The sequence below is a fragment of the Poromitra crassiceps genome (genome assembly GCF_964638095.1).
Source record: "Poromitra crassiceps genome assembly, chromosome: 29".
NCBI classification, from domain to species: domain Eukaryota; kingdom Metazoa; phylum Chordata; class Actinopteri; order Beryciformes; family Melamphaidae; genus Poromitra; species Poromitra crassiceps.
In genome coordinates this window covers 3,233,102-3,248,081 of record NC_139641.1, presented here as the reverse complement: position 1 = coordinate 3,248,081, position 14,980 = coordinate 3,233,102, and the positions used below count along the sequence as shown (strand labels likewise).

General features: G+C 45.2%; 1 protein-coding gene across 1 annotated transcript in view; it reads left to right on the top strand.

Moving 5' to 3' along the window:
• Nucleotides 1–14,980, top strand: part of LOC310799907 (F-actin-uncapping protein LRRC16A-like) — a gene marked incomplete at both ends in the record, with an annotated part of 126,622 nt that overhangs the window by 50,916 nt on the left and 60,726 nt on the right. Inside the window, 2 exons of the mRNA XM_083662515.1 lie at nucleotides 4,967–5,055; nucleotides 6,495–6,589. Coding sequence (XP_083518641.1) covers nucleotides 4,967–5,055; nucleotides 6,495–6,589 — 184 coding nt within the window. The remainder of the gene's footprint in view (nucleotides 1–4,966; nucleotides 5,056–6,494; nucleotides 6,590–14,980) is intronic.

The window sequence follows — 14,980 nt, the reverse complement described above, 5'->3', positions numbered from 1 at the left end:
GTACAACCACAGTCTGATCTGCTGGCCACTGAGCAGCTCCACTGTATTATTATTATTATTATATATATTATTATTCTCAAAGTTGTCTGGTAGCAGGGTCCACTTATATTGAGCAGGCCATGATGATTATCACTTTAGAATGGAACAGGTATGTAAGCGCGGACATTTATGTCTGCCTCCCCCATCCTGGCTGCTGTGGGGGGGCGTGAACAACCGAATAAACAGAAACCTGTTCACAAGGACTTACTTCTAGTCATTATTTATGTTGCACACACATATTTTGAATGGCTTCGACAGACTTCAAATGACCCATTTTAATCTAGATTAATCTAGATTAATGACCAGGATTAATCTAGATTAATCTAGATTAAAAAAATTAATCTATTCCCATCTCTAAAATATATACACACATATATACACACATATACGCGTCCATTATAAAATGCTTCACACCATCGGGGGGGGGGGCAAATTTCACACCAAAGCAAAACAGTGCAAGCTTTGAATGTAGCCCTGTTTATGTCTGTCTGGTCTCAATTCAACTCAGTTTCATTAGCATTGTCTCAGTAGCTTTCTGCATCTATCTTAACAGATAGGTTAAGATAGGTGAACAGAACCTTTCTGCATCTATCTTAACAGATAGGTTAAGATAGATGAACAGAACCTTTCTGCATCTATCTTAACAGATAGGTTAAGATAGATGAACAGAACCTTTCTGCACCTATCTTAACAGATAGGTTAAGATAGATGAACAGAACCTTTCTGCATCTATCTTAACAGATAGGTTAAGATAGATGAACAGAACCTTTCTGCACCTATCTTAACAGATAGGTTAAGATAGATGAACAGAACCTTTCTGCATCTATCTTAACAGATAGGTTAAGATAGATGAACAGAACCTTTCTGCACCTATCTTAACAGATAGGTTAAGATAGATGAACAGAACCTTTCTGCATCTATCTTAACAGATAGGTTAAGATAGATAAACAGAACCTTTCTGCATCTATCTTAACAGATAGGTTAAGATAGGTGAACAGAGGATCAGTCCAATGTTCCGGTGTGTTAATCCCATCCAGACATAGGGGCTGGATGGCATTTTGTGCTAGAAACTAGCCAAGAGGAACACTTGCCACTGGGATATGACCCTCTGCCTCCAGGCTTCCCCATTAGTACACAGCTTCCTCAGTTCAAACCATTATTATAATCATCGCTGCAGCTCTACAAAGCCTGTGGCTAATAAACGGTACAATACACACACTGCCCGTGTCACTGCGTCAACAGTATTATTGTGGCTCCCATGGAATATACAGGCTTCTTTGTATGCTCTATGCTCTGTCTCTACCTCTCTCTCCCTCTGTCTCTCGCTCCCTCCCCCCCTCTCCCTCTGTCTCTCGCTCCCTCCCTCTCTCACTGATTGCTGGAAAGCGACCCCCACACCTCTCCCCGTGCTTGTTTTAGAACATTTAGAACATTTCACTCAGAAATTTATATTTTTATTATTTTGGTCCGAGTGAAATATTCTATGAATCGCTTGGTTTGACCAAGTAAAATTATTTTTTAGAAGCATTTTACAAACTGTAGATAGGAAAAATGAATAGTGGATTAAATCCCTTGGTGCGTATGCCAAATGCAGAAGAGGGCATGACTTTGGCATTCTATCCCTGTCTCTCTGTCTGTCTGTCTGTCTGTCTGTCTGTCTGTCTGTCTGCCTGTCTGTCTGTCTGTCTCTCTCTCTCTCTCTGCCTGGCTGTAGACAACATGTCTCTCTCTCCCTCTCTCTGGCTGTAGACAACATGTCTCTCTCTCTCTCTCTGCCTGGCTGTAGACAACATGTCTCTCTCTCTCTCTCTCTGGCTGTAGACAACATGTCTCTCTCTCTCTCTGCCTGGCTGTAGACAACATGTCTCTCTCTCTCTCTGCCTGGCTGTAGACAACATGTCTCTCTCTCTCTCTCTGGCTGTAGACAACATGTCTCTCTCTCTCTCTGCCTGGCTGTAGACAACATGTCTCTCTCTCTCTCTGCCTGGCTGTAGACAACATGTCTCTCTCTCTCTCTCTGGCTGTAGACAACATGTCTCTCTCTCTCTCTCTGGCTGTAGACAACATGTCTCTCTCTCTCTCTCTGCCTGGCTGTAGACAACATGTCTCTCTCTCTCTCTCTGCCTGGCTGTAGACAACATGTCTCTCTCTCTCTCTCTGCCTGGCTGTAGACAACATGTCTCTCTCTCTCTCTCTGCCTGGCTGTAGACAACATGTCTCTCTCTCTCTCTCTCTGGCTGTAGACAACATGTCTCTCTCTCTCTCTCTGGCTGTAGACAACATGGCTCTCTCTCTCTCTCTCTGGCTGTAGACAACATGTCTCTCTCTCTCTCTCTGGCTGTAGACAACATGTCTCTCTCTCTGGCTGTAGACAACATGTCTCTCTCTCTCTCTCTGGCTGTAGACAACATGTCTCTCTCTCTCTCTGCCTGGCTGTAGACAACATGTCTCTCTCTCTCTCTGCCTGGCTGTAGACAACATGTCTCTCTCTCTCTCTCTGGCTGTAGACAACATGTCTCTCTCTCTCTCTGCCTGGCTGTAGACAACATGTCTCTCTCTCTCTCTGCCTGGCTGTAGACAACATGTCTCTCTCTCTCTCTCTGGCTGTAGACAACATGTCTCTCTCTCTCTCTCTGGCTGTAGACAACATGTCTCTCTCTCTCTCTCTGCCTGGCTGTAGACAACATGTCTCTCTCTCTCTCTCTGCCTGGCTGTAGACAACATGTCTCTCTCTCTCTCTCTGCCTGGCTGTAGACAACATGTCTCTCTCTCTCTCTCTGCCTGGCTGTAGACAACATGTCTCTCTCTCTCTCTCTCTCTGGCTGTAGACAACATGTCTCTCTCTCTCTCTCTGGCTGTAGACAACATGTCTCTCTCTCTCTCTCTCTGGCTGTAGACAACATGTCTCTCTCTCTCTCTCTCTGGCTGTAGACAACATGTCTCTCTCTCTGGCTGTAGACAACATGTCTCTCTCTCTCTCTCTGGCTGTAGACAACATGTCTCTCTCTCCCTCTCTCTGGCTGTAGACAACATGTCTCTCTCTCTCTCTCTGGCTGTAGACAACATGTCTCTCTCTCTCTCTCTCTCTGGCTGTAGACAACATGTCTCTCTCTCTCTCTCTCTGGCTGTAGACAACATGTCTCTCTCTCCCTCTCTCTGGCTGTAGACAACATGTCTCTCTCTCTGGCTGTAGACAACATGTCTCTCTCTCCCTCTCTCTGGCTGTAGACAACATGTCTCTCTCTCTCTCTCTCTGGCTGTAGACAACATGTCTCTCTCCCTCTCTCTGGCTGTAGACAACATGTCTCTCTCTCTCTCTCTCTGGCTGTAGACAACATGTCTCTCTCTCTCTCTCTCTGGCTGTAGACAACAGTGTGGGACAATGCGTCCAGTGTTTGGCTGAGAGAAACAGGCAACAGCAGGAATGTCAATTACTCAGAATAACAGAAACACAACAGCCCAGCGTTGCACAACCCAATGCTGTTATTGTTGTTATCGTTGTTGTTGTTATTAGGGGTCCAAGCACAAAGACCCCTATTGTAACTGTTATGATTATTATGATTATTATTTTTTTTCTATTATTCTCCGGTAAAACTGTATGTATAGAGACAGTCCGCATGTCTGGGAACGCCCACAAAATGTTAAACGGCTGGCGTGCGAGTGGGGTAAAACCGCCGATATATCTCACGGGCTGACTCACCAAAAGACGGTGCTGCGGCTCTAAACTACAGGTTTGGGGGGTTCTAGAGCAGAACACAAGACGTCTGCTCAGATGTGCGTTTACTGCGGTGGTTAAATCCCCGATCGTGTCTGCCTGGGCTGGGCTATCAGCTAAATTCTAACTTTGCTGAATGGATAGAATGGGGTTTTTACCCCACCCTGACCACGCCCCCAGCCAGGCTGAGCCAGCTAACCAGCGTCTATTGTGGGCGTTCCTAGAGCCTGTATGGGCGTTCCCAGACATGCGGACTGTCTCTATAGCAGAAACTGTAATGCTCAGCGTAGCCAGACTGGGCACATAGATTGTAAATGTCACTCACTACTCAGAAACAAAAGGCCTTAGAGTAGCAGTCAAATATTTTGGTCCCAGAATGGTGACGGTGAAGGGCAGAAACAGAAGGCATGAGACAGAGTGCCCTCTGACTGTAATTGTCTTGTTTACAATTGTTTTACATGACTGTAAAATTCTGCAGTTTTTTAGTGGGCCTTTTGATACCAATGCCAGCATGAATTCATCCAATCAAATCCAATCAAAGTTCTATCACAGAAGAAGGGGTGGGGCTAGGTAAATGTGGCCATAGCTAGGGATAGGATTTCAGAGGTGAGTAGAGGGAGTGGCTTAGGGGGATGTGGTTAGTGGTGGGGGGTGGTCAAAGAAGGGGGCGGGGCTGCGGAAAAGGGGCCGTAGCTAGGGATAGGAAGGTCATAATAGGAAGTCATAGAGAGTCGGGGTTCGAGGGGTGGATAGGGGGAGTGGTTAGGGGGTGGTGGGAGGGGCCATGGTGAGGGAAGGGGTGGAGCTAGGGAAAAGGGCCCATAGCCACTGTAGGGATAGAAGGTCGTAGCGAGTCGGGGTTCGAGGGGTGGGAAGGTCGAGTGGCTAGTGGGGATGTGGCTGGTTTAGGGGTTCGAGGGGTGGGAAGGTAGAGTGGCTAGGGGGATGTGGCTGGTTTAGGGGTTCGAGGGGTGGGAAGGTAGAGTGGCTAGGGGGATGTGGCTGGTTTAGGGGTAGGACAATTTTCCACGTTGAAAACCAGTAACCGTGTTGTTGAGGTGCCCCAAACATTGCCTAAAGTGCCATAATGCGCTTTTATTTCTAGTTTTCCCTGACTCTTTTAATATGTAGTGCCAAAAGTTATTGCTAACTGTGTGTGTGTGTGTGTGTGTGTGTGTGTGTGTGTGTGTGTGTGTGTGTGTGTGTGTCCAGTCTGCGGATGTGTGTGAGCAGATCCTACGGGTGGTGTCTCGCTCCGGTCGGCTGGAAGAGATAGTTCTGGACAACGCAGGACTCAAAATGTGAGATTATGGGGGGAAAGCATTCATAGTTTCAAATATAGTTTGTGGTGGGATTAAATGTTTTCATTTGGTGAATTTAGTGTTTTATAAACTGCAGAAACCCAGTTTCCATATCAGTTTTCCTTTTAAAGGTCCTATCTGTAAGTTTGGCCGGAAAATAAATGTTCACAAAGTGTTTTTTATTACCAATGAGTGAATGCGCACTGCGTTCACCCATTGCAAACATATTTGCAGGATTTTCATGCTGGTCGCTGGTTATACTTTCCCGGCAAATTTGCCGGATGTGACGTTCTGCGCGTTCACGAGCCTGCCTCTTGTCCTCATGGCTCCGGCGGAAATATACCAACGAAGAAGATGGCTAACAGGAAGTGGCTAACGTTACGTTCGTCGCTAGCTACCAGCAAAGACAAACAACAACACAGACTCCAGCAAAGAGTCCACACAAAAAGAAATAAATATTTATCTAGTGAAGCACGTCTGGCCAGACAGCAGCAATGTGACCGACATCGGGGGGAAACTATAGTTGGGACTGTTTTCGGTTCATGGAGGGAACTTGCTGCTTGTAGCTGCTGTAATGTGGTTTTGACCAGATAACGTTAGCTGCTTGCTAATGGACTTACCACCTGGTCAGAAACTCCACTATGACATTACCGGCTTGTGTGAAGTAATGCAACAGTCACAAATATGCCTAACGTTACTACCGTTATGCTTATGGTCATAGACCATTGTTTGACTGACTGCAGTTAGCTGCGGTGTTGAGACTGCCTAACGTTAGCTATACGCGGCTAACTAATAGATTTAGCTATATTTATAGAAATGACCACCCAGCCCCACTAATAACATTACCGTCTTGTGTGGATAATGAATGTAACAGTTGTAAATATGCCTAACGTTACAGTTGTGCTTATGAAACATTGTTTGACTGTTACACGGTACACGGTACCGTTCAATACAGGGGAAGCAGGGTAGTTCCTGGCTCACGTTAACGTGAATATCCTTATCCATTTCCCCGCAGCCAATGCAAGCCAGAACACGACCAAACATGCCACAATAACGTCCGATAATTCATCCAGAATCCTTCCTGGGCATCTCGAGGCTGATCTGACCGATAAATTGTCCAGGTTGCCGTTTTCAAGTGACTTTTTTATGAGTTAACGTTACAAAGCAACGAACAGCTCTGCTGTTGCCAGGCAGCTGCTTGTGCGCGTGCGAGTATGGTTCCAGTGCATCAGCTCGTTCACACGCTGCCTGCAGTTACTCTAACGGCCACCGGTGTCAGTAATGGTTAGAACTTACGGATAGGAACTTTAATAGCTGTTAAAAGTAAGAAAGACAACTGTATTTCTTTCTCTTTCTTTCTTTCTTTCTTTCTTTCTTTCTTTCTTTCTTTCTTTCTTTCTTTTCCTTCCTCCCTTCCTTCCATCCATCCATCCATCCAGTGACTTTGCCCAGAAGCTAGCTGCTGCCCTGGCCCATAACCCAAACTCAGGAATCACTACCATCAATCTTGCCAACAACCCGCTGGAGGACCGAGGTACGCTACCTGAATCTATTCTATTCTATTCTATTCTATTCTGTTCTATTCTATTCTATTCTATTCTTGAATGTGCTCTCCTGTCACCTTCTAGTATACTATGTTCTATACCCTACACCAGGGATTCTCAAACTTAAGAATGCCACGGCCCACTTTAAAATGTGAAAATCTTCCAGGGCTGACCTAACCCTTTAATCACAACTCTGATCAACACATGAGACTGTATTTCCATGTTTTTCTTTACATTATATATTTTTTATGTCATTAACAGAGCATGTGAACTGGGCATAAGGGAAATTAATCAGCCATTTTAACGATATATAATAATAATCCACATACTGTACATTCAGGTGACTCTTCAGCTCTATTGCTCATAGGCGATCGCCTGTGATCGGTGCACCCCTACTTTCTACTGTCACCCATGCTACTGTTCTACTGTAGATTTGACTCTGCTCTGTTCTGCTTGACCTTAACGCATTGAGTGCCAAGGACGTCTGTGGACGTCCTAAAAAAAAGTAACGAGGAGTGCCAAGGACGTCTGTGGACGTCCTAAAATCATAATTCATATTATTCCATAATTCTGCTGTTTAAGGTCGTACCTAGCCAGTGAGCATGAATCCCTTCAAGGGATCACACGGCGCCACCTTAAACATCGTCACAGGAGCTGCTCCACCCACCTCAGATCCTTTACTTTGTACAGGAGACAGCGGAGAAAGCCGTGATGAAAGTGGAAACCGATGCATGCTTTCTGCCAGAGCCGTATATATTGCTCTGTCTACAGCGAGAGTGGGCTCGGCTGCATCCGCGCTCACAACTGAGCTCTTATGCTTCTATCTATCTCCACACGATTTCCTAGAAAGCCAGCATCCGAAGCCGAACGGGCCAAGCCTTTTCGTTCAGTCGCGTTTGCCAGCGCGCATCATTTCCTTGATGGGCGCTGGGATCTGTCCGGGGCAAAAACGGAGTCGAGAAAGCAAACTCTGTGCGTGTGGGAGGAGCCCGCAGCTCAGAGGTGGAGAGGGGGGGGGGGGGGGGGGGGGGAGGGGTGTGTGGCACAGGCTGCACAGAAACCACACCACACGCCACCACATCAGAAAACACCAGCCAGAGTCAGTGAATGTGCTCGAAATTAGAGTGCAAAAGGTATTCATAAAAGGGACTATATCTTGGAAAGTAAAAAAAAACGACAGAAAACCCTTGAAAGTGCACTTTTTTGAGAGGCTGTCATATCATAATGGAACTGTCTAGAAACAAAATTTCTTCTTTGGAAGAAGCAGGAGTGTTCAATGTTTCATTAAAGTCCAGCCCCGTTAATATAGCCATAATAGAAAAAATTCTATAGCTGTTTTCAACTGAATGGAAGTGAATCTGGCACAGGCTCCAGACAATTTTACTGAAGCGCTGTGGCACTCAATGTGTTAACTACTCTGACCAGTGCGACAATGCAGTTCAGTTCAGTTAACCCATTGATACCTGATGCAGCATTTGTGTGTGTATCCCTTTAAGACCGCGAAACGCGTCACGTGGTTCGCGGTCTTAAAGGGATACACACACAAATGAGGGATATACACGCAAATGCTGCACCAGGTATCAATGGGCTAATCTTGACCTTAAAGGAGAACTTACCTCCAAAACACTTTTTTTCAGCTTTTAACCAATATATATGACTTTGGGGGTGATGTGTGAAGAATTCTGGTCAGAATTTCCACATTTGACACCAAACTGTTGCCATTTTACCATTTGTATCATTTTTCAGCAGCATAACTGGCATAAGCGCCCTCTACGGGTCGAACACTGCTTTTTTTTTTTTTCTCAAATGAATGGGAGATTAGGGGCACACTGACGTCACAGTGCCCCCAAAGACTATGGGATTTCAAGATAATTACTCCCCTACCCCCTCTGTACCCTTTCGGCTCCTCAGAACTCCAAGCCTATTCTTATTGAAGTTTGCTCTTAAAATACTGAACCAAACGTTGTCAAAGTTGGCACATGTCTTAATTATAGTTAGTTTCCCGCTGAATGTGTCACTACTTTATTAATATCTTACCTGAATAAGCTCGAATGATGATGTTTATATTATCAGTCCGAGTTGGAAGCACTGTCTCAAGCCCAGGCAGGTGGGAGCGGGCAGGAGAGAGTCGTACTGTAACCTCATGGACGAGCCTCATGGACAAGCTCCGGGGGCGCGCGGCCGCGCGCAGCAGCAGCTGGGCTCTCTGTGCTCTGAGAGCAGAGAGCAGTCTGATATTTCCGCAAACAAATAGCGTCGCAGTTTAGCGCACATGTAAAATATAACGCTATACTACGACGTGACAACGTGACAAAGCTGGTCTAAACACATCGGCTGCTGTAATATCGTCACTGTGTACAAGCAACGGGGGGGGGGGGGGGGGGGGTTGACGCGCTGTGTGTGTGTTTTGCTGTCTGGAGCACTTTCTCCAGTGCTCTCTGTGCACAGTCTGACATTTCATTGGAAGCACTTTCTCTCGGCCAGTCAAACGGGAGAGTCTGCTCTGCTCGCTCATGCACCCGCGGGGCGCGCGCACACTGCACACAGCAGCAGTGAGAGGCGGGGGCTTTCAGTCAGCAGAGCAGAGCAACTGGCTCTGTCTGTGTGTGTGTGCTCCGAGGAGGAGAAGAGCTCTGTCCTGCTCTGCGCCCTATGAGGAAAAATCATAGGTGCTGTAAATTTCATCAAGAATCACGAAAACCCCCAAAACGCAAATTAAAAACGGATTTCATTGCGCGGTTTATCTCTAGTTAGACGAGGGAATTACGTGGAGAAATCTCGCATTGTGTTACCCCAGAGCGAGAGGTTTGTCCTATTGTGGGTGTGCTGCTGTTAACGAGCCCATGTCACTTTGCTCCCGTAACGTAGTTTGAGTAGTTTCCATAGAGTTACATGCAGAAAAATAATTAAATTTCTAGTTCGCCACTGAATTACCAAATTGATATAACTTTCAACCATTTTGAGCAAAGCTCTTTCCAAACAGGCCACCAGCGTTGGCTAGTTGCTGATATTTATACAGATATGGCCCCTCTCAAATAAATTATTTTTGAGGCAGTAGGCAAACTGTAATGGCGTCGATTTCCGAAAAAAAATCTGGACTTCAACACAGCCAAAGAGTCCAGTATAGACAAGAGCATATGTCATTTCTTGGTTTTTTCCATAGGTATTTTCAAATCACTGTTCTAATACATATCTAGGGGGTAAGTCCTCCTTTAAGCCCAGTCACAGTCTCAAAAGGCTTGGCCACGCCCACGTTACCAAAACAACAACACCACCTCTCTCTCTCTCAATTCAATTCAATTCAAAGGGCTTTATTGGCATGATAAGGTGCATCTTACATTGCCAAAGCATACATTAGCAACACTTAGCAGTTACAAAGAATCACAAACAGAAAACAAGACATTTTGTTACCCAGTAACATAAATCACCAAATCTGAAGATATTCAAAAAGGAAGATAGAAGAAAATTAAATGGAATGTGATAGTATAGAGTACAATAGAAGACCATTGTTGACCGGGATCTATACAGAATAATAACAGAACTGTAATAAATAGGCAGTTAAATGGTGATAGTGCAAAATAGTGAGCAATTACAGTATATTAACAAAAATTCACAGAATCTGTAAATAACCGTTGTTATTTTGAAATCTTCAGAAGAGAGTGAAAAACAAAACAAAGCAAAAAAGAATAAAATATAATAGAATAAGATAGAATAGAATAAAATATTAATATAATATAAGCAATAAGCAAAAACAAGACATTTTGTTACTCATTAAGTAAAATATGATAAAATAAAAGATTAAATCAAAGCAATAAAAAGCAGTAAAAGCAATAAAATAAAAACAATCACTAAGCTAGCTAATTCAGCCAGATGTGGACGGCTCTCCTGTCCACTGGCTGTCCCTCAGCTGCTGGCAGCTCCACACATAATGGGCTGCTAAGACGGTGCATTCGGGTTTCTCTCCAAGGAGGTATTGGAGTGCAGATGTGTCTGTGACATTTTCGAATTCTTTGTATATCCGGTTAATTTGGGGGGTGAATGACGCTCTAATTTCTTTATATTTGTCACATTTTAACAGGAAGTGTAGCTCTGTCTCCACCTCTCCTTGGGAGCAGAGTGAACACAGCCTCTCCTCTCTGGGTAGCCAGGTCTGTCGGTGTCTGCCTGTTTCTATTGCCAGGCTATGATCACTGAGTCTGTACCTGGTCAATGTCTTCCTCATTTTTGGGTCAGTAATAGTGGTCAGGTAGTCTGCCACCGTGTAGTCTCGATTTAGGGCCAAATAGCAATCTAGTTTACTTTGGGTTTTTGTGGTATTCTTCCAATAGGTAGTATAGTTTTCTTTTTGATTTGTGATAATTTGGTTGGGCCGGGTAGACTGAGGGCTGTTCTGATGCTGGGGGGGGTTGGGAGTCAGTCTCAGGACCAGCTGGCTGAGGGGGCTCCTCTCTATGCGCTCTTCTTGGCTTTGTAAGGCTTGGTGATGGTAGGAGGAGGGGTCACTAGTTTTGAGGTGTCTGTAGAATGTAATGGCTCTCTTTTGAATGTCAATTAGAAGAGGGAATTGGCCAAGTTCCGCTCTGCATGCATTATTTGGGGTTTTTCTTTGTACTTTTAGGATGAATCTACAAAATTCAGTGTGAAGGATCTCAATTTGGTGTTTGTCCCAGTTAGAGAATTCCTGGTTTGCTAGTGGGCCCCATACCTCACTACCGTATAGGGCGATTGGTTGGATTACTGTTTTGAAAATTTTGAGCCAGATTCGGATTGGGATATTAATTTGGATGGATTTCCGGATGGCGTAAAAAGCCCTTCTTGCCTTTTCCCTCAGGTCATTCACAGCCATGTTGAAGTTCCCTGTAGAGCTGAGTTTTAGTCCTAAATAAGTGTATGTGTTTGTGTGCTCTATGGTGGTGGAGCCCAGGACAAACTGGAGTCTGTTTCCCTGACACCTGGATCTTTTCTGGAACACCATGATCTTAGTCTTTTTTATGTTGACTGTCAGGGCCCAGGTCTGACAGAACTGCTGCAGATGATCTAGGAGCTGCTGTAGGCCCTCCTTGGAGTTAGACAGCAGCACCAGGTCATCCGCGTACAGGAGACATTTGATCTCTGTGTTGTTGAGGGTGAGGCCGGGAGCAGATGAGTCCTCCAGTGTTTTTGCCAATTCATTGATATAAATATTGAATAGCGTTGGACTGAGGCTGTTTCCTTGCATCACTCCTCGGCTTTGGGGGAAGAAATCTGTTCTACTATTGTCTATTTTGACTGCACATTTATTGTTGAGGTACATTGTTTTGATGATGTCGTATGTTTTACCTCCCACCCCACTTTCTAATAGTCTGAGTAGGAGACCTTCATGCCAAATTGAGTCGAAGGCCTTTTCAAAATCTATGAAGCAGGAGAAAATTTTTGATTTATTTTGATTTACATGTTTTTCTATGAGGGTGTGGAGGGTGTAAATGTGGTCAGTTGTTCGATGGTTCTGTAGGAATCCGATTTGGCTTTTCCTCAGGATATTGTGGTCACTGAGGAATTGTTGTAGTCTATTGTTGATAATTGAGCAGAACATCTTCCCCAGGTTGCTGCTAACACATATCCCTCTATAATTGTTGGGGTCAAATTTGTCCCCTTTTTTAAAGATGGGTGTTATTAGTCCTTGGTTCCAGATGTCAGGGAAGTAGCCTACGCTCATCACCATGTTAAATAGTTTCAGCAGGGCCATGTGGAAGGTATTGTCAGCGTATTTAATCATTTCGTTTAATATACCATCAACACCACAGGCCTTTTTGGGTTGTAGAGCCTTGATTTTGTCTTGCAGTTCTCCTTCTGTAATTGGAAAGTCTAAGGGGTTTTGTTGATCTTTAATGATTGGTTCTAAAAGTTCTAGTTTTTTATATATATCTTTTTGGGCCGAATTGGGTGTGATTTCTCTGTATAATTTCTCAAAGTGTTTCTTCCAAGTATCTCCATTTTGGATTGCTAATTCTTCTTTGTGTGGTTTGTTTAAGTGCTTCCAATTTTCCCAGAATTTGTTAGAGTCTATAGCTTCCTCCATTACAGTGAGTTGTTTTTTGATGTGTTGTGCCTTCTTTGATCTGATGGTGTGATGGTATTGTTTTAGGGTTTGCCAGTATTGATGCCGGACCTGCTGGTTGTCTGGTTCTCTGTGTTTTTGGTTCGATAGTTTCCTGACTGCTTTTCTTAGATGTTTGCATTCAGAATCAAACCATTTGTCGTCATTAACCTTTTTGTTTTGGGGCTTTTGTGATTTCTTTAGGTTAGACAAGGTGGCCAGGTTGTAGAAGATGGAGTTTATATCCCTCACTGCCAAATTTACTCCATCTTTGTTTTGGGGATATGTTTGAGTGAGGAATTTGTTTAGTGATGCTTGAATTTTGTTGTTGCCAATTGCCTGCTGGTAATGATCTTTGCTGTTTTCAGACCATTTGTAAGGTTGTTCAGCTCTGTGTAGTTTACTGCCCTTCTCTGCTATGTGGTGAGTTTGAGTCTGTTTTAGATACAGGGTGATTTTGCTGTGGTCCGATAGGGGTGTTAAGGGACTGACTGTGAATGCCCTGAGGTGCACTGGATCTATGTCTGTTAGCATGTAGTCAACAGTGCTACTGCCAAGATGAGAGCAATGTGTGTATCTCCCATACGAGTCCCCTCGTAGCCTTCCATTGGCTATGTACAGACCCAGTGATCGACAGAGCTGCAATAGTTGTCTTCCATTTTGATTGGTTGTTTTGTCATAATTGTTTCTGGGGGGGTATGAGGGCAGGGGGATGCTGATGTCTGGCACATGTTTGTCCCCCTGGTTGCTGATGTTGTCAGGCGCTGTGCCTGTTCTGGCATTGAGGTCTCCACAGATCAACACTTTACCCTGGGCCTGGTAATGACTGATGTCATCCTCTAGCGTGGAGAAACTCTCTTCCTTATAGTATGGGGATTCTGATGGAGGGATGTATGTTGCACATAGGAATACATTTTCTTCGACCGAAATAATTTCTTTTTTAATTTTGAGCCAAATCGAGAAGTCTCCTTTTTTCACTATGTCAATGGAATGTGTAAGGTGTGTTTTATACCAGATCAGCATCCCTCCTGAGTCTCTGCCCTGAGTGACTCCCTTTAGTTTGGTGGACGGCACTATTATTTCTCTGTACCCTGAGGGGCAGCCAGTGGACTCCTCTCCTCTACTCCATGTTTCTTGCAGAACGATGACATCTGGATCTCCTAGTTCTCTAATGAAGTCTGGGTCCCTGCTCTTGGTCCCAAAAGCAAAGGACCGTAGACCTTGAATGTTCCAACATGCAACAGTAAAACACTTAAGTTCCATGAATTAGTGTCTTTTTTTGTTTTTAAAATGAGATAAACAACAACTTCCTTACCATACGTCAGGTTTACAAATTATTATTATTTTTGTCATTATTGTTATTATGTGTGCGTATATACATACCTACACACCCATACATATATATATACACACGCACACCCACACACACACCTACACACACACACACACATTGTGTGTGTGTGTGCGCGCGTGCGTGCATGCGCGTACGCTACGGTGGTAAGTGTTCTACATCACCCTTTCAGCTCCGTTTCCCATCACATGGGAGCAGAGGAAGTTCAGCATCTCCTCGATGTTCTTCAGTCCACTGGGTGATGTAGCTGGTGCAGAAGTGGGGAGAGTGGGGGGCTGCGCTGGTCTGCTCACAGCTTGGGCGTAGTTGGGGCTGCCTGGTGGTGGGTGTGGAGCTGTGTTGAGGGGGAAGAGGGGTGCAGGTTTGTTGTGGGGGGGGTTGTAGGATGGCATTCTTGGCAGGAGGGGCTCCGGCCTGTTCTGGAGGGGGCTGTGGAATGGTGGTCTGTAGCTGCCCTGGGTTGGTCTGTGCTGAGCAGGGTGTGTGTGGTGGGGTGCGTGGGTCTGCTGGAGGTGTTCTGGCCTCTGTGGAGGGCCTCTTCCTGCAGGTCCAAGGGTGTACCGCCCTGGTCTGGGTGGTGTGAGTGCTGGTCTGTTGGTCCTGTGTGAGGTGATGGGGTTCCGGTTGAGGGCGGCATCTTTCAGGGTCCTGGCGAATGTTGGGACTGCCTGTTTGTGGAGGTGGACGTTGTCGTGCAGGCTGCCCAGGTCCAAGGTTGGGTGGTTGGCCAGGTGGACATTTGGCTTGAGAGCGCAGTCTCTGGAGATGCTGACGTTGATCTTGTGGATGGTGTCTGGGTGGAAGTCTTTCCGTTGCAGCAAGGTGGAGATGATCACCCGGGAGTTGGGGAAGCTGCTAGAGGCCTTTTCAATCACTGCACGGAGGCTGGTGGCCACCTTTTCCTGCTGTGTTCTGAGGTCATTGGTTCCTGTATGGATGATGATGTGGGTGGGG